The 26,324-nt window shown below is 54.1% G+C and overlaps 1 protein-coding gene across 1 annotated transcript in view; it reads right to left on the reverse strand.

Moving 5' to 3' along the window:
- The window catches only part of LOC143959506 (uncharacterized), a 51,701-nt gene that overhangs the window by 19,584 nt on the left and 5,793 nt on the right, over positions 1 to 26,324 (reverse strand). The window contains exon 2 of the mRNA XM_077468184.1: positions 6,009 to 7,220. Coding sequence (XP_077324310.1) covers positions 6,009 to 7,220 — 1,212 coding nt within the window. The remainder of the gene's footprint in view (positions 1 to 6,008; positions 7,221 to 26,324) is intronic.

Raw genomic sequence — 26,324 nt, forward strand, 5'->3', positions numbered from 1 at the left:
TCACTCCTCCCTTACATCAGTGACCCCTCCCCCCCCCCCCCCCTGACTGGCCTGGCGGTGCTTTCACTGACCTACTCTCAGGTGCATGGTGCAGGGCTCAGTCAGTCGGCTCCAGCTTGGTTGTCTGGTTTTATCCTATAGTCTCCTGTCCACAGTCCACACAAGTCTGACTTCTCCCATGACCCCCATCCCGGCGGTGCTCCCACTCTTGACTCCTCTCCAGACTCCCTCAGAGACTGCAGACATGCTACAGGAGATGGTCAGAGACTGCAGACTTGATGCAAGAGCTCAATGCAGCCTCACTGTGCCCATCAATGCAGCCTCACTGTGCCCATCAATGCAGCCTCACTGTGCCCACCAAATGCAGCCTCACTGTGCCCACCAAATGCAGCCTCACTGTGCCCACCAAATACAGCCTCACTGTGTCCATCATTGCAGCCCCTCATGTGCCCCATGTCCCAGTCTGCAGTCCCTGTCTGTGGGAAGGTGTGTTGTTGATGCTTAGTACGGTACCTTGCATGCCAGCAGGATATCCATGATGGGCAGCAGCAGGCAGGGTCTGTTCTCGTTTTGGATGGGGACGGTGCTCCTTCCAGAGGATCTGTCTGGAGTGGTCCCTGGCCACCAGCACCTTCAGCCATCCTCATTTTCCGGCCCCAGTCAGCCTGTCCTCTGGTCCTGGGAAAGTGGAGAGCACTGGGTGGGAGTTGGAGAGAAGGGGGAGCGTACTAGAGAGTAGAGAGTACTGCTGGGGTTGGAGAACACATGGGTGGGGGCAAAGAGCGAGGGGGAGTGGAGATCCCAGGGGTGGGGAGCAGAGAGCGCTGGGGGGGCCAATAAGAACAAGGATAGAGAGCACGTAGGCTGAGAGCACTGGGGGGTCTAAGAGTGTGGGGCGGTGAAGAGCACCGGGGGGGCAGAAAAAAAGGGGTGGAGAGCACGGGGGCTGGAGAGTACTGGGGGGTACAAAGAGCAGGGGGGAGAGGAGAGCACCAGTGGGGGCCAGAAAGAACAGGGGTGGAAAGCACGGGGGACTGGAGAGCACTATGGGGGGGTGGAGAGCACTGGTAGGGTTGGAGAGCACATGGGTGGGAGCAAAATGCAGGGGTGGAGAGCACAGAGGGTAGAGAGCACTGAGGGGGCTGGAGAGCACCAGGGGGGCAGAAAGGACAGGGGTGGGGAGAATGGGGGGCTGGAGAGTGATGAGGAGAGCTGAAGAGCACTGGGGGGGAAAGAACAGGGGGGAGCACTGGGGGGGGAGTGGAGAGCACAGGAGGGGGAGAAAGAACAGGGGGGGAAAGAACAGGGGGGAGAGCACATGGGTGGGGGCAAAATGCAGGGGTGGAGAGCACAGAGGGTAGAGAGCCCTGGGGGGGCTGGAGAGCACCAGGGGGGTAGAAAGGACAGGGGTGGGGAGAATGGGGGGCTGGAGAGCACTGGGGTGGGGGCTGGAGAGTGATGGGGAGAGCTGAAGAGCACTGGGGGGGGAAAGAACAGGGGGGGAAGAACAGGGGGGAGAGCACTGGGGGGGAGAGCACTGGAGGGAGTGGAGAGCACTAGAGGGAGTGGAGAGCACTGGGGGGGAAAGAACAGGGGGGAGAGCACTGGAGGGAGAACAGAGGGGAGAGCACTGGGGAGGAGAATGGTGGGAGAGGACTGGGGGGAGTGGAGAGCACTGTGGGGGGGGGAGCACTGTGGGGAGTGGAGAGCACTGGGGGGGGGAACAGGGGAGAGCACTGGGGGGGAACGGGGGAGAGCACTGGGGGGGGGAACGAGGGAGAGCATGGGGGGGGGGGAACGGGGGAGAGCACTTGAAAGGTGGCTAGAGAAGGATGGGGAGAGCTGGAGAGTAGGGGGGGCAGGAGAGTGTGGTGGTGGAGAGCACGGGGGGGGGGGGGGCAGGAGAGTGTGGTGCGGTGAAGAGCACTGGGGGAGCAGAAAAACAGGGGTGGAGAGCACGGGGGCTGGAGAGTACTGGGGGGGGTACAAAGAGCAGGGGGGAGTGGAGAGCACCAGTGGGGGCAAGAAAGAACAGGGGTGGAAAGCACTGGGGACTGGAGAGCACTGGTAGGGTTGGAGAGCACATGGGTGCGGGCAGAATGCAGGGGGAGTGGAGAGTACAGGGGTGGGGAGTGGAGAGTGCTGGGGGAGCCAAAAATAACAGGGGTGAAGAGCACTGGGGGGGGGGGGGGGCTGGAGAGCACCAGGGGGGCAGAAAGAACAGGGGTGGGGAGAATGGGGGGCTGAAGAGCACTGGGGTGGGGGCTGAAGAGCACTGGGGTGGGGGCTGGAGAGTGATGGGGAGAGCTGAAGAGCACTGGGGGGGGGGAAGCACTGGGGGGAGTGGAAAGAAGAGGGGGGAGAAAGAACAGGGGGGAGAGCACTGGAGGGGGTAGAGAGCACTGGGGGGAAAAGAACAGGGGGAGAGCACAGGGGGGAGAACGGAGGGGAGAGGACTGGGGGGAGCGGAGAGTGCTTGGGGGGAGCGGGGGGAGCACTGGGGGGAGTGGAGAGCACGGGGTGGGGGGAACGGGGGGGAGAGCACTGGGGGGGACAGGAGGGAGCACTGGGATGGTGGCTAGAGAAGGATGGGGAGAGCTGGAGAGTTGGGGGGGCAGCAAGAACAGGGGAGGAGAAAAATGTGAGGGGGGCAGGAGAGTGTGGTGGTGGAGGAGAGCACTGGGGGGGGGCAGGAGAGTGTGGTGGTGGAGGAGAGCACTGGGGGGGCAGGAGAGTGTGGTGGTGGAGGAGAGCACTGGGGGGGGGGCAGGAGAGTGTGGTGGTGGAGGAGAGCACTGGGGGGCAGGAGAGTGTGGTGGTGGAGGAGAGCACTGGGGGGGGGCAGGAGAGTGTGGTGGTGGAGGAGAGCACTGTGGGGGGCAGGAGAGTGTGGTGGTGGAGGAGAGCACTGGGGGGGGGGGCAGGAGAGTGTGGTGGTGGAGGAGAGCACTGGGGGGGGGCAGGAAAGTGCGGTGGTGGAGGGGAGTGTGGTGGTGGAGGAGAGCACTGGGGGGGCAGGAGAGTGTGGTGGTGGAGGAGAGCACTGGGGGGGCAGGAGAGTGTGGTGGTGGAGGAGAGCACTGGCGGGGGTAGGAGAGTGTGGTGGTGGAGGAGAGCACTGGGGGGGCAGGAGGGTGTGGTGGTGGAGGAGAGCACTGGGGGGGGCAGGAGAGTGTGGTGGTGGAGGAGAGCACTGGGGGGGGCAGGAGAGTGTGGTGGTGGAGGAGAGCACTGGCGGGGGTAGGAGAGTGTGGTGGTGGAGGAGAGCACTGGGGGGGCAGGAGGGTGTGGTGGTGGAGGAGAGCACTGGGGGGGGGGGCAGGAGAGTGTGGTGGTGGAGGAGAGCACTGGGGGGGGGCAGGAGAGTGTGGTGGTGGAGGAGAGCACTGGGGGGGGGCAGGAGAGTGCAGTGGTGGAGGAGAGCACTGGGGGGGGCAGGAGAGTGCGGTGGTGGAGGAGAGCACTGGGGGGGGGGCAGGAGAGTGCGGTGGTGGAGGAGAGCACTGGGGGGGGGCAGGAGAGTGAAGTGGTGGAGGAGAGCACTGGGGGGCAGGAGAGTGCAGTGGTGGAGGAGAGCACTGGGGGGGGCAGGAGAGTGCGGTGGTGGAGGAGAGCACTGGGGGGGGGCAGGAGAGTGAGGTGGTGGAGGAGAGCACTGGGGGGCAGGAGAGTGCGGTGGTGGAGGAGAGCACTGGTGGGGGAGCACAAGGTGAACTGGGGACAGTAAAATAAGTTGGATACCCCCCCGATCCTCCTATCCAGGCACTGTGGCACATAGGGCGGGCTGTACCTGCAGCATTTCCTTCTCTTGATCATAGTGCTGGATGGCTCTGTTTACTGCAGCCGCTCTGTAACATGGCCCCGCCCCCCAGACCGGCTCATGTGATAGGCGGAACGTTGATTCTCTTTACTATCACATGAGCCGGTCTGAGGGGGCGGGGCCATGTTACAGAGCGGCTGCAGTAAACAGAGCCATCCAGCGCTCTGATCCATAGGAGTCGGAGAGGGCGGAGGATGCAGCCGCCAGCGGACAAAAAAAATAAATTAAAAAAAAGTGAAAAAAATGCAGCATGGCGGCGGCTACGGCAGACACCTTGGGGATTACAAGGGGGGGGCACTTGACCCCCCTTGGCCCCTGCTGCGGACGCCCATGCTTACAGCACCTGAAGCTTCTGAGGGGCTTTTATTCAGCATTAGCTTTGCTTTGTTTTGGAGATATTGCAGGTATGAGATATCCCAGGATGCACTGGGAAAACCAACAAGCGAACCTGAAAGACGTCATCAGCTGTCACTTCCGGTTTGTGTGCATATATTCTGGGAGTTTCTGGGGCAGACGTCACATCTGGTGCGCAGCGTGGAGTAGCAGGAAGGTGAGCGGGGTCCGGACTGGAGAGGAGCACCTAGCAGACGGCAGACGTGGTGTGCAACATGGGAACACTATAGTGAAAGGTGAGTGGGGACCGGAGACAGAAAGGACAGAGTGGCAGAGAATCAGCAGAGCTGAGGGAGCGGCAGGAGGGAACTAGCAGATGTCACACGTGCTGTGCAGCATGGAAGCAATATAGCAGAAGGTGAGCAGGGACCAGATTGAGGGGAGGATCAGGATTGAGGGGAGGATCAGCAAATCAGAGGATCTGCAGACCTGAGGGTTGCTACTCAGTTGGCGTTCAGCAGAGCTGGGGGAACTACCGAGCAGGGGATCTGCTGAATGATGGTTCCAGTACACTGGGGATCTGCTGAACATGGGTGCTAAGGAGCTGGGGATCTGTTGAGTGGAGGTACTACTGAGCAAGGGTTCTACTAAGCCCCTTTAAAACAAATAGAAATTTAAAGTGGTTGTAAACCCTTACAACACACTTTGACCTACAGGTAAGCCTAGATTAAGGATTACCTGTAGGTCCAAGAAATATCTCCTAAACCTATACGGTTTAGGAGATATTTGCCCGAAGACAGGCACCGCTGTCTACGGCGCATGGCAGCGTCAACGACGGAGATGCCGCGCGTGTCGGCTCCCGTGCGCATACACGGGAGTGACGTCATCACGGCTTCGCCGAATGACAGCGGCGGAGCTGCGAGACCCCACCAAGAAGATGGATGCGCCGGACTACAGGGGACAGCGGTGACTTCGCTGGCTCCTGTGCCAGGTAAGTGACACATAATGGACTACTATGCGATGCAATGCGATGCGATGCGATGCATAGTAGTCCAGTATGCTTTGCCTTTGCAGGGAATGAAAGAGGAAGTAACACCCATCAGGGTTTACTTCCTCTTTAACATACTCACAGGGCATTTGCCGAGCTTCCATAAAACTTCAAAAAAGCTTCACAGAAGCATCAAAAACACATCAAAAAAGCATATTAAAGTGATAGGCGCTGTAATATGTGTTAAAGTTGAATGAGCCCTGAGAGTAATTATTTAGGCTGTGCATAGGGTTGCCACTTTTTCTTCAAGTCAAACCCGAACACTTTAGCGGTGCACAGCAATTTGTTTTTATACATATATTTTGCTATTAAATAACATTTCTAATCATATGAAGTTAATAACAAGGGCCCCCTTTTACATCTGAACTTGCAGAGTTCCCTTTCACTATAAGGGGGACTCTGCAGACTCTGATGTAAGGGAGAACTCTGGGGAGTAAAGGATGCTCTGGTAGCCATGATTTAAGGGGTAACACAGAGAACTCTGATGTATGGAGAGGTCTCTGATGTAAGGGGAAACACTGTGACCTCTGGTGTAAAGGGGAACTCTGATGTAAGGGGTGACCTGAGAACCCTGACACTCTCAGCTTAGACAAATGCATGCAGCAACCCTGCTGGGAAGCCATAGCCCAGTCTAAATAATGTGTCCGGGTTTCAGGCAGTCTGAAACCCGGACACATGATTCCAAACCCGAACTGTCCGGGTGAATCCTGGACAGGTGGCAACCCTAGCTGTGCAGCTTGTTTTTCTGTTGAATAACCACAATACTAAAATCAATTACATGAATGGCAAAATAAAGAGCATAATTACCAGTAGTGCTGTAGGACATGACCCAGACATGTTCATTTGAAAGTTGTTGAACATAGTGAGATCCCGGGGAGATGGTCACCTCCACCCAGCAGGTATTCAGTGTCTTCAAATCATTGTCATTCCAGGCGGTGCTCGGTGGGAGTGAGATTCCATCTACCACTATACTTGACTTTTGGCTACTGATGGGAACTACAAGCAGGTTGGTTGTAAAGCCAGAGGGAGCATGGACCACCTGGGAAGTCTCAAGCATGGTGGTGGCCATCACATTGGACATGAAGGGATTCAGGAGTAGGTTTCCTAGACCACCAAGACTTCCATAAGAGAAAAACATGACCATCACATTCTGATCGGCCTTTATCCAGAGGGCATTTGCATTGATCGTTTGCTCAAAAGTGACTCCTTTCGAAATTCGGTTAGAGGCCATTACCCTAGGCCCATTATATACATCCAGATTCGTGGTTTGAGAAACCATCACCAGGATTTTAGCAGTCTCCCACTGGATAGACATCGGGGGCACTAAAAACGATCTCCCCCACCTACTTATGGGGAGCATCTGCTCAAAGATGTTGCCAGAGCTGAGACTATTCCAAAATAATTTACGAATGGACCATTGATGGCCACTCAGAACAGCGATAGGTTTATCCGCTTGTATGAAGGATCCTGAGAGGTCACCGCCAGGCAGCTGAAACTGGGCACTTTGGTAGGGTGAGAGTGAGAAATTTTCTGAATTTTTAGATGTAAAGGACATGCCCTGCAATGTGACAGAGCCACCAGATAATGTCACTGTGACAGAAGTTTGCTGGTCCAGGCTTATTATGGCAAATTGGGTGTTTCTCGTAAAGTCTGAGACGGGTGTGATGATATAGTATTCTTTGTCTAGAAGATCCACTGGGTAGACGTATGACCAATCATAGCCATCAGTCCCCCAGACGTTGGAGATGACAGATATACTGCTATTGGATGAAATCACAACGACTCCTGCGGAGGAGATGGAACTCCCATGGAGCATGGCGCTGATTGGAATTGCGAGGTTGACCATTTCTCCCTGCTGGAGGGTAACGCTCCGGAAGAAGTTGGTACCCTGTATTGTCACAGTGACCGCGGCGCAACAATCAATCCCATTCAAGATGAGCTCAAACCGGGTGTCGTCTGATTTCGAAGATTCCATGAAAGCGGTAACAAACGTTAAGCCACCGAAGAGAGAAGCTGACCCTATAGAGGAGACAAAAGCAGAGCTATAACCTTCGTGGCTGCAATCACAACATAGCTTAAAGTTGAAATGTGACAAATTAAATAAGTGCACCCCAAATTAAGGTTTCATTGTTTTTTTTTTTTTTTCCCCTAGATACTGGAAAGTTAGAAAACCTGGCAGCTCCTTCTTATGGACGTTTCTAGACGCCGGCTTCTAGCTGTCAAAGTGAAATCGTTCAGGAGAGGCTAAACAACGTTTACATGAAGCCTAGCGCTACTACAGAAGTCATAGATATGGGGTTTCCACGGCTGCTGTTCTTATTATGGGGGTCCCTACTGTAGCCAAGTCCTGGGGCCCCTGAGGCCTAATGATGACCTCCAGGTTTAGGGACAGCTGACGTCCTTCTGTGTAGAGTGGGTTACAAGGCATGGTGGGGGCGATGCAATGTAGATCGATGGGTGCCAGACAGAGGCGTATCTAGTGAAAAGGGCGCCTATGGCAAGCACTGAAACTGCGCCCCTGTCAAAACATTCCAAACCCATCTTTCAGATAACCTTACCAAAAAAAAACCTGCTAACAAAACGTAAAAACGGAAAAGTCAAGCTCTTTAATCTTTCAATTAACAAATTATGGATTAGCACTGATGAGCTACACTAATGGGCACCGATAGGCAGCACTGATGAGCAGCACTGATGGGTTGCATTGATGGGCACTGATTTGCAGCATTTATGGGCACTGATGAGGTAGAACTAACACTAATAGGCAGCACTGATGGGCACTAATAGGTGAGCTGTCACCGACAGGTGGCACCGATGAGCTTCACTGATAGGTGACACTCGGGTAGGGATGAGCTTTGTGTTCGAGTCGAACATACGTTCGACTCGAACATTGGCTGTTCGTCCGTTCGGCGAAGTCCGAAAATTTTGGTCCGTTTGCGCCAAATTCGTGTGGCGCTCACGGCCCACAATGCACTGCGATGGCGCAGTGCATTGCTGGCTCATGATTGGCCAAGCATGCACTGTGACCCCGCATGCTTGGCCAATCGCAGCGCCAGCAGCGAGGAGAGCCATGATTGGCCACAGGCAGGATGCCTGTGGCCAATCATAGCTCAGGCTGTGTAGTGCACGCCCCACACTATATATGGCCGCCATCGCGGCGGCCTCGTGTAGTGTGTTGGGGTCTGAAGCAGTGGGTGTTTTGTGTACCTTCAACACAGTACACACCGATCGTTGTCGGCCGATTTTCGATCTTGCTGTTGTGTAGTGGTTATTGTCTGCGTGCCCTGACCGCAGTATACACCGCTATATTCACCTCACCTATATAGCTAGTGATCTATCATTTATAATAGAGCTTGCAGTCAGTAGTGTTAGGAGATAGTGCGTGCTGTGTGCCTGCTCTGTACCCAGTACATACCGCTATATCCATCTACATAGCTCTTCTCTATTTGAGCCCACTTGCCATCTGCAGGAGTTATTGGAAGTTGTGTGTGCCTCCAGCACAGCACAGTATACATCTGTATATACCCCTTTATCTCTGCTGTTCTTTAATAAAGGCATCTGCAGGAGTTAGTGGGTGTTGTGTGCCTCCAGCACAATATACACTACCCAATTGCTGTTTTACCCAACTCCCTTCAGGCCATTACCATGTCTGGAAGGCCAGCAAGGAGAGGCAGACAGGCGCGAGCCGATAAAAGAGGGCAAGCAGGCTCTGTGTCTAGAGACAACAGTGCTGGTCGTGGACGAGGTGCATTGTCATCAGCACGTGGCCATGGGACACGCTTGTCCTTCTTTTCGGCAGCTGGATATGTTGAACCGCAACATGCCAACGACTCGGTAGAGTGGATGACCAAGCCCTCTTCATCCTCCTCATCCTCTCTCACCCAGTCTCAGGGTACTAGCAAAGCAGCTGCCAACGCATCGTCTTCCCTCCTCTCAATGTCATCATCAGTGACTCCTTCCCTAGACCCACCACGTCCTCCTGAGGAGTCTCCTGAACTCTTTGAGCACAGTGTTGGGTACATGCTCCAGGAGGATGCCCAGTGTTTTGTGGGCTCTGATGATGACACTCAGCTAGAGGAAGGCAGTAGCGTGAGCGCAGAGAGAGGGGATGCTCAAGAAGGACAGCAATCTGGCAGTCATGTTCCACAAGCTGCAGCATACTGCCAGGTTTGCTACAGCGATGAAGAGGGAGGGGATGATGAGGGCACTGACTCCACGTTGGTGTCTGGAAGGAGAGAGGAGGAGGAGGAGGCACATGTCCAACGAGGCAGGATGCCCTCCGGGGGCCAGCTTAGGGGCAGCACACCGACTGAATCACACCGCAGAGCTCCGCCTGTGCAGGGCGCTACCTCTGCGCGTTATTCTAAAAGTTCTTTGGTGTGCGCCTTTTTTGAGACGAGTGCATCAGATCGCACCGCTGCTATTTGCAACATATGTCTCAAGCGTATCTCACGTGGCCAAAACATCAGCCGCTTGGGCACCACATGCTTGACCAGACATATGTTGACCTGCCATGCAGCTCGTTGGCAAGCGTACCTCAAAGACCCACACCAAAGAACAAAGCAGACCTCTCCTTGCTCCTCATCAGCTGGCATCTCCAACCCCACTAGACCTTCAGTCCTCTCTGAAACCTGCTCTGAGAGGAATGAAGGTGTAGAATTAGGTGTGTCACAGCCAAGTGCTTCCGGGCACTCTGCTAGCAGTACACCCACGTCCGATTATAGCAGGCAAATGTCCCTGCCCCAGCTGCTGCACCGGCGAAAGAAGTTCACTCCCAGCCATCCACATGCCCAGCGGTTGAATGCTAGCTTGGCTAAATTGCTAGCACTTCAACTGCTGCCTTTTCAGTTGGTAGACTCGGCCCCCTTCCGTGAGTTTGTACAATGTGCGGTTCCTCAGTGGCAGGTCCCCAAACGCCACTTTTTCTCACGGAAGGCGATTCCGGCTCTCTACCGGCATGTGGAAGGCAATGTCCTTGCCTCGCTGGACAGGGTGGTCAGCGGTAAGGTGCATATTACCGCTGACTCGTGGTCCAGCAGGCATGGACAGGGACGTTACCTGTCTTTCACGGCCCATTGGGTCACTCTTCTGGCAGCTGGGAAGGATGCAGGACAAGGTGCAGTAGTGTTGGAGGTTGTTCCACCACCACGCCTCCAAAATGCTACTATTGGTTGTGACACACCTCTCTCCTCCACCCCCTCCTCTTCTTCTTCCTCCATGGCCTCTTCCAGTGCTCTGTGCTCAGAACCAGCGGTGCTTCGTAGGCGTTCCAGGGGCTACGCAAGTACGCAGGCAAAACGATACCATGCGGTGCTTGCGCTGGTTTGTTTGGGGGACAGGGGCCACACTGGGGCGGATGTTTTGTCAGCTCTGCAGAGGCAGGCCGAGAGGTGGTTGACGCCACGCCAGCTTAAGCCAGGAATGGTGGTTTGTAACAATGGCACCAACCTCCTCTCCGCCCTCCGACAGGGACAACTGACCCATGTGCCCTGTGTAGCTCACGTCCTTAACCTGGTGGTGCAGCGGTTCTTGGGCAGGTACCCCGGCTTACAGGATGTCCTGAAGCAGGCCAGGAAAGTCTGTGTGCATTTCCGCCGATCATTTAATGCCTGTGCTCGGCCGACTGAGCTCCAAAAGGAGTTGAACCTGCCCAAGAACCGCCTTATATGTGACATGCCCACCAGATGGAACTCAACGTTGGCCATGCTGCAGCGGCTGCACATGCAGCAGAGGGCCATCAATGAGTACCTGTGCGACTACGGCACCAGGACAGGGTCAGGGGAGCTTGGTTTTTTCTCACCACGCCAGTGGGGCATGATCAGGGATGCATGCACTGTCCTGTCAACGTTTGAGGAGGCCACAAGGATGGTGAGCAGTGACAGTGCATGCATCAGTGACACTGTACCTCTTGTCCACCTCTTGGAGCATACGCTGCGTGGAATAATGGACAGGGCACTTGAGGCAGAACAGAGGCAGGAAGAGGAGGACTTCCTTGCCTCTCAAGGCCCCCTTTATCCAGACAGTGTTCCTGCTGTGCCACCCATCACACAGGAAGAGGATGAGGAGGAGGAAGAGGAGGAGGAGGATGATTGTGTCAGCATGGAGGTGGAGGCTGGCACTCAGCATCAGCATCAGCAGCAGCAGCAGCAGTCTTGTAGGGATGATTTACAGTCCCAAGAAACACGTGGACTTGTACGTGGCTGGGAGGAGGTAGCTGCGGATCATGTTGTCCTTAGTGACCCAGAGGACTCCGGACCGAATGCCTCAGCTAACCTACGCTGCATGGCCTCCCTGATCCTGCAAAGCCTGCGGAAGGATCCTCGTATTCTTCGGATCAAGGAGAGGGACCATTACTGGCTGGCCACTCTCCTTGATCCACGGTACAAGGGTAAGGTTGCCGACCTTATCTTGCCATCGCAGAGGGAGCAGAGGATGAGACATCTACGGGAGGCCTTGCAGAAAGGTCTGTGCAACGCGTTCCCAGAGACTGGGAGGTTACAAACTCCTGGTCCTGGACAACGTGTTGCTGAGGCATCGGTCAGAAGGAGTGGTGGAGAAGGTGGCCGTCTGACTGATGCTTTCAGACAATTTTTTAGTCCGCAGCTCCAAGGTATGATCGGTTCCAGCACCCATCGCCAGCGTCTAATTTACATGGTGCAGGAATACCTAGGGGCAAGGACAGACTTGGACACCTTTCCCACCGAAAATCCTCTGGCTTACTGGGTCTTGAGGATGGATCACTGGCCAGAGCTTGCACAGTATGCAATACTGGCTTGTCCTGCATCCAGCGTTCTTTCGGAACGCACCTTCAGTGCTGCTGGTGGCTTTGTTACCGATCACAGGGTGCGCCTGTCCACCGAATCAGTTGATCGACTGACCTTCATCAAGATGAATCAGTCTTGGATCACCCACAGCTACCAAGCACCTGAAGCTGATGTAACAGAATATTTTTTTTGGAAATATCACATCCCTTCAAGACTGCCTATGCTGATGCTGAGTGACTGTCCTGTTATGTTGATTATCTATCCTCTTCCTCCTCCGCTGATATGTTGGAAGAACATTTCTGGTTCTGGTTGATGCCATCAGCCCAATTTTTCTGCCCCTGTTTAACAGGGGCGTTTAAGTACAATTTTTGATGCAATGCTTTGCAGCAGGGCTAATTCCTGCAATAAAACTAGAGTATATGGCAGAGGTTGCAGTGTGGTGGCACCAGCACCAGTGCCAAAGGCCCAATTTTTCTGCCCCTGTTTAACAGGGGCGTTTAATTACAATTTTTGATGCAATGCTTTGCAGCAGGGCTAATTCCTGCAATAAAACTACATGACCTATGCATTCGGTAATTACCCCTTCCGTAAATATTCCCTTTTACTACCCATACCTATTACCATTCCCATTTTACCTTCCCCATTCCCAATAAATAGACCACACCGGAGTTTGGCGTATAAATTGGCCATAGCAGCCTTTTATTTAACCAAAACTTTAACCAAAATAAAATAAATAACTTTAATGTTATAATAGAAACATACTTATATATATATTGCAACAGCAATTACAACTCCCAGTCGTTTGGTCTTTGACGGTACCTGGGTTCCATTTAACCTTACCTTTTTCCCAAACCACTGCGGGACCAAAATTTGACCATACCAGGCCTCCGGCCGTTTAACAGCCCGGAGACAACCCCACCTTCCCGCAGTGTCACCAAACCCGTATCCCAGCCTACCCTTCCGCTGGGATACACCAAAAGGGGCACATACCACCTATGAGCCCCCCACACACTTCCATCACCTAATTTCCTTTACCCCGTCAAAGACCAAAGACACCGCCTTCCACTGCTATGACGACCTCCTCCACTGAACCTGCAAGAAAAAGGAAAAACCCGACAACAACCTGAAAGCCAAACAACACAGCAACTTAACCTAAAGGGGCTTGTGACCCCACGCTTGCTGCCGTAGCTCCTCCCCCTTCTTATATAGTGCTCCGCCCTCTCTTCTTCCTCTCCTGCCGCTCCACCCCTTCCTCGTTCTTCTCTAAAATTAACCCTATAGGGGCTACCTTGCATCTGTCATGCCAGCCCTGCACCTCCGTCCAGCCTGCGTTTCCGGGCCTCCCTGTATATGGCAGAGGTTGCAGTGTGGTGGCACCAGCACCAGTGCCTAAGGCCAAATTTGTCTGCCCCTGTTTAACAGGGACATGTAATTACAATTCTTGATATAATATTTCACAGGAGGGCCCGTTCCTGTGCCCACCCAGAGTAACGTTGAGGACTTATAGTGTTGTGGCATCAGCACCACAACCACCAAAGGTCAATTTTTCTACCACTGTTCAACAATGGCATGTAATTATAATTCTTGATATAATCGTTCACAGCAGGGCGCTCCAGCGCCCACCAAGAGTCACTTTGAGGGCTTACAATGTTGTGGCAAAACCAACACCTTGTTCCGCCATTTCTGCAGAGCATATAGGGCAGACCCCTACTTTCAAACATCCAACTTACAAACGTCTCCTACTTGCAAACGGAAGGAGACAACAGGAAGTGAGATGAAAAAAGATGGACGACAAAACAAATTATACAGGGGTGATAACCCTTCCCTATGTTTTCCAAAAAGCTTAAAAATAGATTTTTTGACTGGAGCTACACTTTAAAAATGTACCAGTTGAAAATTACAAACAGATTCAACTTAACACAACAAACCTACACAGTCCCTGTCTTGTTTGCACCGCCTGTATACTGCTGTTCTGAGTATATAGGGCCTGGGGGCCACACGCATTTCCTTTTTTTAATATGGGTACGGGGTTCCCCTTAATATCCATACAAGACCCAAAGGGGCTGGTAATGGGCAGGGAGGGCTACCCATGCCATTTTTCTCAATGATTTTCAACCATATTGCAGGAACCAGATATAACATTAAAACCGCAAGCAGTTTTAAATGACTTTTTTTCCGTTAAATGTCATTTTGTGCAGGGACTGTTCTAAACACGGGAAACACGTGGCACTTCACAGGCATACTACAGACACCCCCCAGGCACCATATTTAAAGGAATATTTCACTTTTTTTTTCACTTTAATCGTCATTAAAATCAGTGTTCCCGCCAAAACGGCCATTTTTAAAAACATTTTAGGCATTGACCCATGTCCCCTGGGGCAGGAGCCGGGTCCCCAAACCCTTTTTAGGACAGTATCTTGCATATTAGCCGTTAAAATTAGCACTTTTCATTTCGAACGTTCGAGTCCCATAGACTTCAATGGGGTTCTAAAGTTCGTTCGAATTTGGGGTCCGTTCGAAAGTTCTGGTGCGAACCGAACCGGGGGGTGTTTGGCTCATCCCTACATTCGGGCACTGATAGGTGACCCTGATGAGCTTCACTGGTAGGTGGCACTAGTAGGTGAGACTAGCACTGATAGGTGGCACTGATGAGCTGCACTGATAGGTGGCACTGTCTTCTAGGTGACACTAGCACTGATAGGTGACACTGATGAGCTGCACTGATAGGTGGCACTGTCTTCTAGGTGACAATAGCACTGATAGGTGACACTAGCACTGATAGGTGGCACTGTCTTCTAGGTGACAATAGCACTGATAGGTGGAACTGATGAGCTGCACTGATAGGTGGCACTGTCTTCTAGGTGACACTGGCACTGATAGGTGGCACTGATGAGCCGCTCTGATATAGGTGGCACTGATGAGCTGCACTGATATAGGTAGCGCTGGCACTGATAGGTGGCACTGTCTAGCCCTGTTGGGGGGGGGCTTTGGTGACATATCGGGGTTCTAAACAGATCCCTAATATCTCACTTTTGAGACAGAGAAAGGGATTGAGGACACAGATTGCCCAGCCCCTTTCTCTGCAGCCTCAGCTGCACTGGAAAGTGAATGAATGGGAAGAGCGGCATACCATTCCTTCACAAACTGAATCATAGCAAACCTACCCCCCTTCCCCCGCAGCAGCTGACGGGAGAGCACAGAGGGAAGCTATCATTGCTGTAGGGAGCCATCTCAGAGTGAAACAAGAGAGGTGGCGACCCTGTCTCCCTCCGCACCCAGTCCGGCCGACTTCTCCTACCCGGGGCCCAGGAACTGGGTGCAGTGCTCCTTTTGCGGCATTCTCCGGAGTGAGTCGGGAGCTAGGGACCGGTGGCGTCCCTTCCTCTTCAGAACCGAGCTGGGTGTGGGACACCATCACTTTCAAGTGCAGGCGGAGTGATCCACCGCACTGCAGCTCCCGACAAGTCAATTAAAGCTCTAGCCTGCCTCGGCGTATTGATATAGAAGGGGCCGAGACTTTCATTTACTTGTCGGGAGCCGCAGTGCGGTGGATCACTCCGCCTGCACCAGAAAGTGGAGAAATAATCCTGATTTCTGCCCATTATCGGCCACTGAGTTGCGGACGCCAATGCTCCCAGTGTCAGTTTCATTTAATTAGGGGGGGCACAGGATAATGTTGGGGGGGGGGGTCCAGCCACTCACAAGCACCCACTTCATATGGCGCCCATGGCACTTGCCGTATGTGCCATACCCTGGATGCGCCACTGGCGCCAGACACTTCTTGAATGCAAAGAGATTTATTGACTCTTGGACAGAACTGTGGGAGAGAGGGTTGGGGCCGTCACCAGTGCCTCTCATTAGTGTCCACCTGTGTCATGGTGGAGACCTCTCGTTCTCCCATATAGAGGAGTGTATGGCCCCCATGGTTTAGAGATGCAGGATCTCCCAGTCTATGGATAGTGTAGGACCCACTAATCATGGGGTATTTTGTCGCAGTAAGTGGACTTAAGTACCATATAGCAATATATTTTTTGAAAATGTCTTGTTCCCTAGGGTTGGGGCCAGGACACCCTTAAAGTGGTTGTAAACCCTTACAAACCACTTTGACCTACAGGTAAGCCTAGATTAAGGCTTACCTGTAGGTCCAAGAAATATCTCCCAAACCTACACAGTTTAGGAGATATTTGCCCGAAGGCGGGCACCGCTGTCTACGGCGCATGCGCCGTAGACAACGGTGCGCAGGCGCACTGAGCGTGGCATCGTCGATGACGAAGATGCCGCGCAATGCCACGCATCTCGGCTCCCGTGCGCATGCGCGGGAGTGACGTCATCGCGGCTTCGCCGAATGACAGCGGCGGAGCTGCGAGACCCCACCGAGAAGATGGATGCGCCGGATTACAGGGGACAGCGGTGACTTCGCTGGCTCCTGTGTCAGGTAAGTGACACATAATGGGCTACGATGCGATGCGATGCGATGCGATGCGATGCGATGCATAGTAGTCCATTATGCTTTGCCTTTCCAGGGAATGAAAGAGGAAGTAACACTCATCAGGGTTCACTTCCTCTTTAAGTAGATGCAATGTTAATTGTCAGACTCCGAGACTTCTATAGGCAGAAAGCCATGCAGGGAAAGGTATCTAGCCAGACATCACATCTGCATGAGTAGGAATGCCGTCTCCTATGACAACAGTCTTGTAAAAGTTTCTAACAAAGGTTGCAATGAACTCTTTCACTTCTTCTACAATCTCCTGTTGTAGAATTTCACTTCCTCTGAGCCCTCAGTCTTTCACTAGACTTACTGATCCACTGCCACTGGACCCCCTGAGCTCTTCCAATCTAGCACTCCGTATCTTCCTCAAGAATCACTGCTGGGTCCCTGGCTTGGTATTCACAAATACGTCTCAAACTTCCCCCCCGCTGACCCGTTAGGTCCCTGCCTTGGCACCCCACTAGCGTCACCTCTGCTGTCCCACTGGGTCCCTGACCTGGCACTTGCTGATACTTTCCCACTTCTTCCCCCGGCTGGTGAGAAGTCTGGTACTGGCCTCAGCTTACTCACGGTGGTCCCTGGTAACAAGGTGGGTGGTCCCTTAGTGGCGACAGCTTCCCCTCTACCTCTGACCACGGCTGGTTCCCCGGCCGGTGGAACCCTTACTTCTGGTTGGACTACAAGCCTGCAGTCCCAACCCTGCACTACTTCTGGATAGGCTCTCAGACAGCCTACCAGGCCAGATGTCCCCGGGATAGGCCTTAGGTTTCTGGCCTATCAGCCCGGGCATACAACGCACGTCCACCCAGACAGCCGTCCAGGTGACACAGAACCCCCGATCACCCGACTCCACCCAAATAAATAGGTTCTCCCAGCAGGCCAAGGGACCCAAGAAAATTCCTGCCCATTGGCTCAGACACCCAATTGATTCCTAATCTGTCCTTCCAATGCCCTTGCCTTATCTAATGCCACCAGTTACCCGGCCATCTAGTGACAAAAGAGAGAAGTGCAGCAACTCCAGAATTAGGGCAAAATCAATTGACCTCCTAACAATTGGCCAAGGCAACTATCACTTGGCAAATACATTTGATCGCAACCCTGCCTAAAAATCAGGGTGCTGCACTACTATCCCTGGTGTTACTTATCCACATACTTGTTCCAATATGTCTCCCCTCCACCTGGCTGCATCCACCCTGTCCTCCTCTCCACCTGGCTGCACCCACCCTACCCTCCTCTCCACCTGGCTGCACCCATCCTACCCTCCTCTCCACCTGGCTGCATCCACCCTACCCTCTTCTCCACCTGACTGCATCGACCCTGTCCTCCCCTCCATCAGACTGCATCCAGGGCCGCTGATAGGCCAGTACATCTGGCCCTGCTGTACCGGGCCTGACCAGCAGGGGGGCCCGGGCAACCTGAACTGCAAAAAATGCTATGTATATAAAAAAAAAAAGTACCTCCTCCACTGATCAGTGATCGCCATAAATAACGCTATCAGCAGATAACATCCAACCTCGCCACCTGACTGCATCAACCCTGTCCTCCCCTCCACCTGGATGCATCCACCCTGTCCTCCCTCCACCTGGCTGCATCCACCCTGTCCTCCTCTCCACCTGGCTGCATCCAACCTACCCTCCCCTCCACCTGTCTGCATCCACCCTGTCCTCTCCTTAACCTGGCTGCTCCCACCCTGTACTCCCCTCCACCTGGCTGCATCAACACTGTCCTCCCCTCCACCTGGCTGCTCCCACCCTGTCCTCCCCTCCACTTGGCTGCATCCACCCTGTCCTCCCCCACACTTGGCTGCATCCACCCTGTCCTCCCCTCCACCTGGCTGCTCCAAACTTGTCCTCCTCTCCACCTGGCTGCTCCCACCCTGTCCTCCCCTCCACCTGGCTGCTCCCACCCTGTCCTCCCCTCCACCTGGCTGCATCCACCCTGTTCTCCCCTCCACCTGGCTGCATCCACCCTGTTCTCCCCTCCACCTGGCTGCATCCACCCTGTTCTCCCCTCCACCTGGCTGCATCCACCCTGTTCTCCCCTCCACCTGGCTGCATCCACCCTGTTCTCCCCTCCACCTGGCTGCATTCACCCTACCCTCCTCTCCACCTGGCTGCATCCACCCACTCCTCTTCTCCACCTGGCTGCATACACCCTACCCTCTTCTCCACCTGGCTGCATCCACCCTGTCCTCCCCTCCACCTGGCTGCATCTACCCTGTCCTCTCCTCCACCTGGCTGCATCCACCCTGTCCTCTCCTCCACCTGGCTGCATCCACCCTGTCCTCCCCTCCACCTGGCTGCTCCCACCCTGTCCTCCCCTCCACTTGGCTGCATCCACCCTGTCCTCCCCTCCACCTGGCTGCATCCAACCTACCCTCCTCTCCACCTGGCTGCATACACCCTGTCCTCCCCTCCACCTGGCTGTATCCACCCTGTCCTCCCCTCCACCTGGCTGCATCCACCCTGTCCTCCCTCCACCTGGCTGCATCCAACCTACCCTCCCCTCCACCTGGCTGCATCCACCCTGTCCTCCCTCCAACTGGCTGCATCCAACCTACTCTCCTCTACACCTGGTTGCATCCACCCTGTCCTCCCTACACTTGGCTGCATCCACCCTGTCCTCCCCTCCACCTGGATGCATCCACCCTGTCCTCCCCTCCACCTGGATGCATCCACCCTGTCCTCCCCTCCACCTGGATGCATCCACCCTGTCCTCCCCTCCACCTGGATGCATCCACCCTGTCCTCCCCTCCACCTGGCTGCATCCAACCTACCCTCCTCTCCACCTGGCAGCTCCCACCCTGTCCTCCCCTCCACTTGGCTGCATCCACCCTGTCCTCCCCTCCACCTGGCTGCATCCACCCTGTCCTCCCCTCCACCTGGCTGCTCCAACCCTGTCCTCCCCTCCACCTGGCTGCATCCACCCTGTCCTCCCCTCCACCTGGTTGCTCCCACCCTGTACTCCCCTCCACCTGGCTGCATCAACACTGTCCTCCCCTCCACCTGGCTGCTCCCACCCTGTCCTCCCCTCCACCTGGCTGCATCCACCCTGTCCTCCCCTCCACCTGGCTGCATCCACCCTGTCCTCCCCTCCACCTGGCTGCTCCAAACTTGTCCTCCTCTCCACCTGGCTGCTCCCACCCTGTCCTCCCCTCCACTTGGCTGCATCTACCCTGTCCTCTCCTCCACCTGGCTGCTCCCACCCTGTCCTCCCCTCCACCTGGCTGCATCCACCCTGTTCTCCCCTCCACCTGGCTGCATCCACCCTGTTCTCCCCTCCACCTGGCTGCATCCACCCTGTTCTCCCCTCCACCTGGCTGCATCCACCCTGTTCTCCCCTCCACCTGGCTGCATCCACCCTGTTCTCCCCTCCACCTGGCTGCATTCACCCTACCCTCCTCTCCACCTGGCTGCATCCACCCTGTCCTCTTCTCCACCTGGCTGCATACACCCTACCCTCTTCTCCACCTGGCTGCATCCACCCTGTCCTCCCCTCCACCTGGCTGCATCTACCCTGTCCTCTCCTCCACCTGGCTGCTCCCACCCTGTCCTCCCCTCCACCTGGCTGCATCCACCCTGTTCTCCCCTCCACCTGGCTGCATCCACCCTGTTCTCCCCTCCACCTGGCTGCATCCACCCTGTTCTCCCCTCCACCTGGCTGCATCCACCCTGTTCTCCCCTCCACCTGGCTGCATCCACCCTGTCCTCCCCTCCACCTGGCTGCTTCAACCCTGTCCTCCCCTCCACCTGGCTGCTTCAACCCTGTCCTCCCCTCCACCTGGCTGCTTCAACCCTGTCCTCCCCTCCACCTGGCTGCATCCACCATGTCCTCCCTCCACCTGGCTGCATCCAACCTACTCTCCTCTACACCTGGTTGCATCCACCCTGTCCTCCCTCTACCTGGCTGCATCCACCCTGTCCTCCCTCCACTTGGCTGCATCCACCCTGTCCTCTTCTCCACCTGGCTGCATCCACCCTGTCCTCCCCTCCACCTGGCTGCATCCACCCAGTCCTCTTCTCCACCTGACTGCATACACCCTGTCCTCCCCTCCACCTGGCTGCATCCACCCTGTCCTCTTCTCCACCTGGCTGCATCCACCCTGTCCTCCCCTCCACCTGGCTGCATCCACCCTGTCCTCCCCTCCACCTGGCTGCATCCACCCTGTCCTCCCCTCCACCTGGCTGCATCCACCCTGTCCTCCCCTCCACCTGGCTGCATCCACCCTGTCCTCTCCTCCACCTGGATGCACCCAAACTACCCTCCTCTCCACCTGGCTGCATCCACCCTGTCCTCTTCTCCACCTGACTGCATCCACCCTGTCCTCCCCTCCACCTGGCTGCTTCAACCCTGTCCTCCCCTCCACCTGGCTGCTTCAACCCTGTCCTCCCCTCCAGCTGGCTGCATCCACCATGTCCTCCCTCCACCTGGCTGCATCCAACCTACTCTCCTCTACACCTGGTTGCATCCACCCTGTCCTCCCTCTACCTGGCTGCATCCACCCTGTCCTCCCTCCACTTGGCTGCATCCACCCTGTCCTCCCCTCCACCTGGCTGCATCCAACCTACCCTCCTCTCCACCTGGCTGCTCCCACCCTGTCCTCCCCTCCACCTGGCTGCATCCACCCTGTCCTCCCCTCCACCTGGCTGCTCCAACCCAGTTCTCCCTCCACCTGGCAGCATCCACCCTGTTCTCCCCTCCACCTGGTTGCTCCCACCCTGTACTCCCCTCTACCTGGCTGCATCAACACTGTCCTCCCCTCCACCTGGCTGCATTCACCCTGTCCTCTCCTCCACCTGGATGCACCCAACCTACCCTCCCCTCCACCTGGCTGCATCCACCCTGTCCTCTCCTCCACCTGTCTGAATCCACCCTGTCCTCCCTCCACTTGGCTGCATCCACCCTGTCCTCTTCTCCACCTGGCTGCATCCACCCTGTCCTCCCCTCCACCTGGCTGCATCCACCCAGTCCTCTTCTCCACCTGACTGCATACACCCTGTCCTCCCCTCCACCTGGCTGCATCCACCCTGTCCTCCCCTCCACCTGGCTGCATCCACCCTGTCCTCCCCTCCACCTGGCTGCATCCACCCTGTCCTCCCCTCCACCTGGCTGCATCCACCCTGTCCTCTCCTCCACCTGGATGCACCCAACCTACCCTCCTCTCCACCTGGCTGCATCCACCCTGTCCTCTTCTCCACCTGACTGCATCCACCCTGTCCTCCCCTCCACCTGGCTGCTTCAACCCTGTCCTCCCCTCCACCTGGCTGCTTCAACCCTGTCCTCCCCTCCACCTGGCTGCATCCACCATGTCCTCCCTCCACCTGGCTGCATCCAACCTACTCTCCTCTACACCTGGTTGCATCCACCCTGTCCTCCCTCTACCTGGCTGCATCCACCCTGTCCTCCCTCCACTTGGCTGCATCCACCCTGTCCTCCCTCCGCTTGGCTGCATCCACCCTGTCCTCCCTTCTACCTGGATGCATCCACCCTGTCCTCCCCTCCACCTGGCTGCATCCAACCTACCCTCCTCTCCACCTGGCTGCTCCCACCCTGTCCTCCCCTCCACCTGGCTGCATCCACCCTGTCCTCCCCTCCACCTGGCTGCATCCACCCTGTCCTCTCCTCCACCTGGCTGCTCCAACCCAGTTCTCCCTCCACCTGGCAGCATCCACCCTGTTCTCCCCTCCACCTGGCTGCATCCAACCTACCCTCCTCTCCACCTGGCTGCTCCCACCCTGTCCTCCCCTCCACCTGGTTGCTCCCACCCTGTACTCCCCTCTACCTGGCTGCATCAACACTGTCCTCCCCTCCACCTGGCTGCATTCACCCTGTCCTCTCCTCCACCTGGATGCACCCAACCTACCCTCCCCTCCACCTGGCTGCATCCACCCTGTCCTCTCCTCCACCTGTCTGAATCCACCCTGTCCTCCCTCCACCTGGATGCATCCACCCTGTCCTCCCCTCTACCTGGATGCATCCACCCTGTCCTCTCCTCCACCTGGCTGCTCCAACCCAGTCCTCCCTCCACCTGGTTGCTCCCACCCTGTACTCCCCTCCAACTGGCTGCATTAACACTGTCCTCCCCTCCACCTGGCTGCTCCCACCCTGTCCTCCTCTCCACTTGGCTGCATACACCCTGTCCTCCCCTCCACTTGGCTGCATCTATCCTGTCCTCCCCTCCACCTGGCTGCTCCCACCCTGTCCTCCCCTCCACCTGGCTGCTCCCACCCTGTCCTCCCCTCCACCTGGCTGCATCCACCCTGTCCTCCCCTCCACCTGGCTGCATCCACCCTGTCCTCCTCTCCATCTGGCTGCATCCACCCTGTCCTCCCCTGCACCTGGCTGCTCCCACCCTGTCCTCCCCTCCACTTGGCTGCATCCACGCTGTCCTCCCTGTCAGCTGGTGACCTCACTGGCTCATGTGCTGTGAAGGTCCGGCATACTGCGCCATAAACAGCAGCTCCTGCGTTCAAGCAAACCTGGTAAGAAGACCTGGTGAAGATGAAAGCCCTCTCAACGGTGACAGTGTGATGCTGGATGGCTTTGTTTTAAGGTAAGTCTCTCATAATGTGCTAGTATATGATGCATACTAGCACATTATGACATTGCCTTGCAGGGGATTTTTTTTTGTTTTAAGGTTAAGGTGGACAAAATGGTGGGCTTTAATGCCCACATGCCGCATATTTGCATCGCTGGGCCGCTGGTGTTTATATACTCACAATAAACCTTCTCATTATCTCCAGTGATGGGACTCAATGCAAAGCACCAGCCGGCTGTGTGATGTGTATATATAGTGTGTATATATAGTGTGTATATATAGTGTGTATATATAGTGTGTATATATAGTGTGTATATATAGTGTGTATGTATATATAGTGTGTATATATAGTGTGTGTATATATAGTGTGTATATATAGTGTGTGTATATATAGTGTGTGTATATATAGTGTGTGTGTATATGTAGTGTGTGTATATATATAGTGTGTGTATATATAGTGTGTGTATATATAGTGTGTATATATATAGTGTGTATATATATAGTGTGTATATATATAGTGTGTATATATAGTGTGTATATATATAGTGTGTGTATATATAGTGTGTATATATATAGTGTGTATATATATAGTGTGTATATATATATAGTGTGTATATATATAGTGTGTATATATATAGTGTGTGTATATATAGTGTGTGTATATACTGTGTATATATAGTGTGTATATATAGTGTGTGTATATACTGTGTATATATAGTGTGTACACATTATGCAAAGCAGCAAGGATACAGAAAACACAGAGACACCACTCATCATCGAGGACGAGCTTCGGATTACGATCGACCTGAGATTGAGCCGAACGCAGTTGGTTTGCAGTTTGTTGGACAGGGAAATTACAGAGCATCCGGAAAGTATTCACAGCGCTTCACATTTTATGTTACAGCCTTATTCCAAAATGGATTGAATTCAATATTTTCCTCAAAATTCTACAAATATCCCCCATAATGACAACGTGAGAGAAGTTTGTTTGAAATCTTTGCCAATTCCTTAAAAATAAAAAACAAAAACTCCCATGTACACAAGTATCACAGGCTCCTCCCATGTACAGAAGGATCACAGGCTCCTCCCATGTACACAAGTATCACAGGCTCCTCCCGTGTACACAAGTATCACAGACTCCTCCCATGTACAAAAGTATCACAGGCTCCTCCCATGTACAAAAGTATCACAGGCTCCTCCCATGTACAAAAGTATCACAGGCTCCTCCCATGTACAAAAGTATCACAGGCTCCTCCCATGCACACAAGTATCAGAGGCTCCTCCCATGCACACAAGTATCACAGGCTCCTCCCATGTACATAAGTATCACAGGCTCCTCCCATGTACACAAGTATCACAGGCTCCTCCCATGTACACGAGTATCACAGGCTCCTCCCATGTACACGAGTATCACAGGCTCCTCCCATGTACATAAGTATCACAGGCTCCTCCCATGTACATAAGTATCACAGGCTCCTCCCATGTACATAAGTATCACAGGCTCCTCCCATGTACATAAGTATCACAGGCTCCTCCCATGTACATAAGTATCACAGGCTCCTCCCATGCACACAAGTATCACAGGCTCCTCCCATGCACACAAGTATCACAGGCTCCTCCCATGTACATAAGTATCACAGGCTCCTCCTATGTAAAGAAGTATCACAGGCTCCTCCCATGTACATAAGTATCACAGGCTCCTCCCATGCACACAAGTATCACAGGCTCCTCCCATGCACACAAGTATCACAGGCTCCTCCCATGCACACAAGTATCACAGGCTCCTCCCATGTACATATCAGAGGCTCCTCCCATGTAAAGAAGTATCACAGGCTCCTCCCATGTACATAAGTATCACAGGCTCCTCCCATGTAAAGAAGTATCACAGGCTCCTCCCATGTACATAAGTATCACAGGCTCCTCCCATGTAAAGAAGTATTACAAGCTCCTCACATGTACATAAGTATCACAGGCTCCTCCCATGCACACAAGTATCACAGGCTCCTCCCATGTACGCAAGTATCACAGGCTCCTCCCATGCACACAAGTATCACAGGCTCCTCCCATGCACACAAGTATCACAGGCTCCTCCCATGCACACAAGTATCACAGGCTCCTCCCATGTACATAAGTATCAGAGGTTCCTCCCATGTAAAGAAGTATCACAGGCTCCTCCCATGTACATAAGTATCACAGGCTCCTCCCATGTAAAGAAGTATCACAGGCTCCTCCCATGTACATAAGTATCACAGGCTCCTCCCATGTAAAGAAGTATTACAGGCTCCTCCCATGTAAATAAGTATCACAGGCTCCTCCCATGTAAAGAAGTATCACAGGCTCCTCCCATGTACATAAGTATCACAGGCTCCTCCCATGCACACAAGTATCACAGGCTCCTCCCATGTACACAAGTATCACAGGCTCCTCCCATGCACACAAGTATCACAGGCTCCTCCCATGTACATAAGTATCACAGGCTCCTCCCATGTAAAGAAGTATCACAGCCTTTGCTCAATACTTTGGCACCAATTACATCCTCCAGTCTTGTTGAGTATGATGTATGATGAGTATGATGTATGAAGAGTATGATGTATGATGAGTATGATGTATGATGAGAATGATGAGTATGATGTATGATGAGTATGATGTGTATGATGAGTATGAATTATGATGGGTATGATGTATGATGAGTATGATATTACAAGCTCGGCACTCCTACTTTTGGGCAGTTTTTCCCGTTCTTCTTTGTAGGACCTCTCGCGCTCCATCAGGTTGGATGGGGGAGGGTCGGTGAACAGCCATTTTCATATCTCTCCAGAGATGTTCAATCGGGTTCAGGTCCGGGCTCTCAGGTCCGGGCTCTGGCTGGACCACTCAAGGACATTCCCAGAGTTGTCCTGTAGCCACTCCTTTGTTATCTTGGCTGTGTGCTGAGGGTCGTTGTCCTGTTGGAAGATGAACATTTGCCCCAGTCTGAGGTCCAGAGCTCTCTAGAGCAGGTCTTCATCAAGGATGTCTCTGTACATTGCTGCATTCATCTTTTCCTCCATCCTGACTAGTCTCCCAGTTCCTGCCGCTGAAAAACATTGACACAGCATGATGCTGCCACCACCATGCTTCACAGTAGGGATGGTATTGACCAGGTGATGAGCGGTGCCTGGTTTCCTCCGGACATGACGCTTGTCATTCAGGCCAAAAAGTTCAATATTTGTTTCATCAGATCAGAGAATTTTATTTTTCATGGTCTGAGATCCTTCAGGTGCCTTTTGGTAAACTCCAGGCGGCTGTCATGTGACTTTTTCCGAGGAGTGTCTTCTGTCCGGCCGCTCTACATA

The sequence above is a fragment of the Lithobates pipiens genome, unplaced genomic scaffold (assembly GCF_037356315.1).
Source record: "Lithobates pipiens isolate NorthernLeopardFrog02 unplaced genomic scaffold, aLitPip1_a1.2 Scaffold_78, whole genome shotgun sequence".
NCBI lineage: Eukaryota > Metazoa > Chordata > Amphibia > Anura > Ranidae > Lithobates > Lithobates pipiens.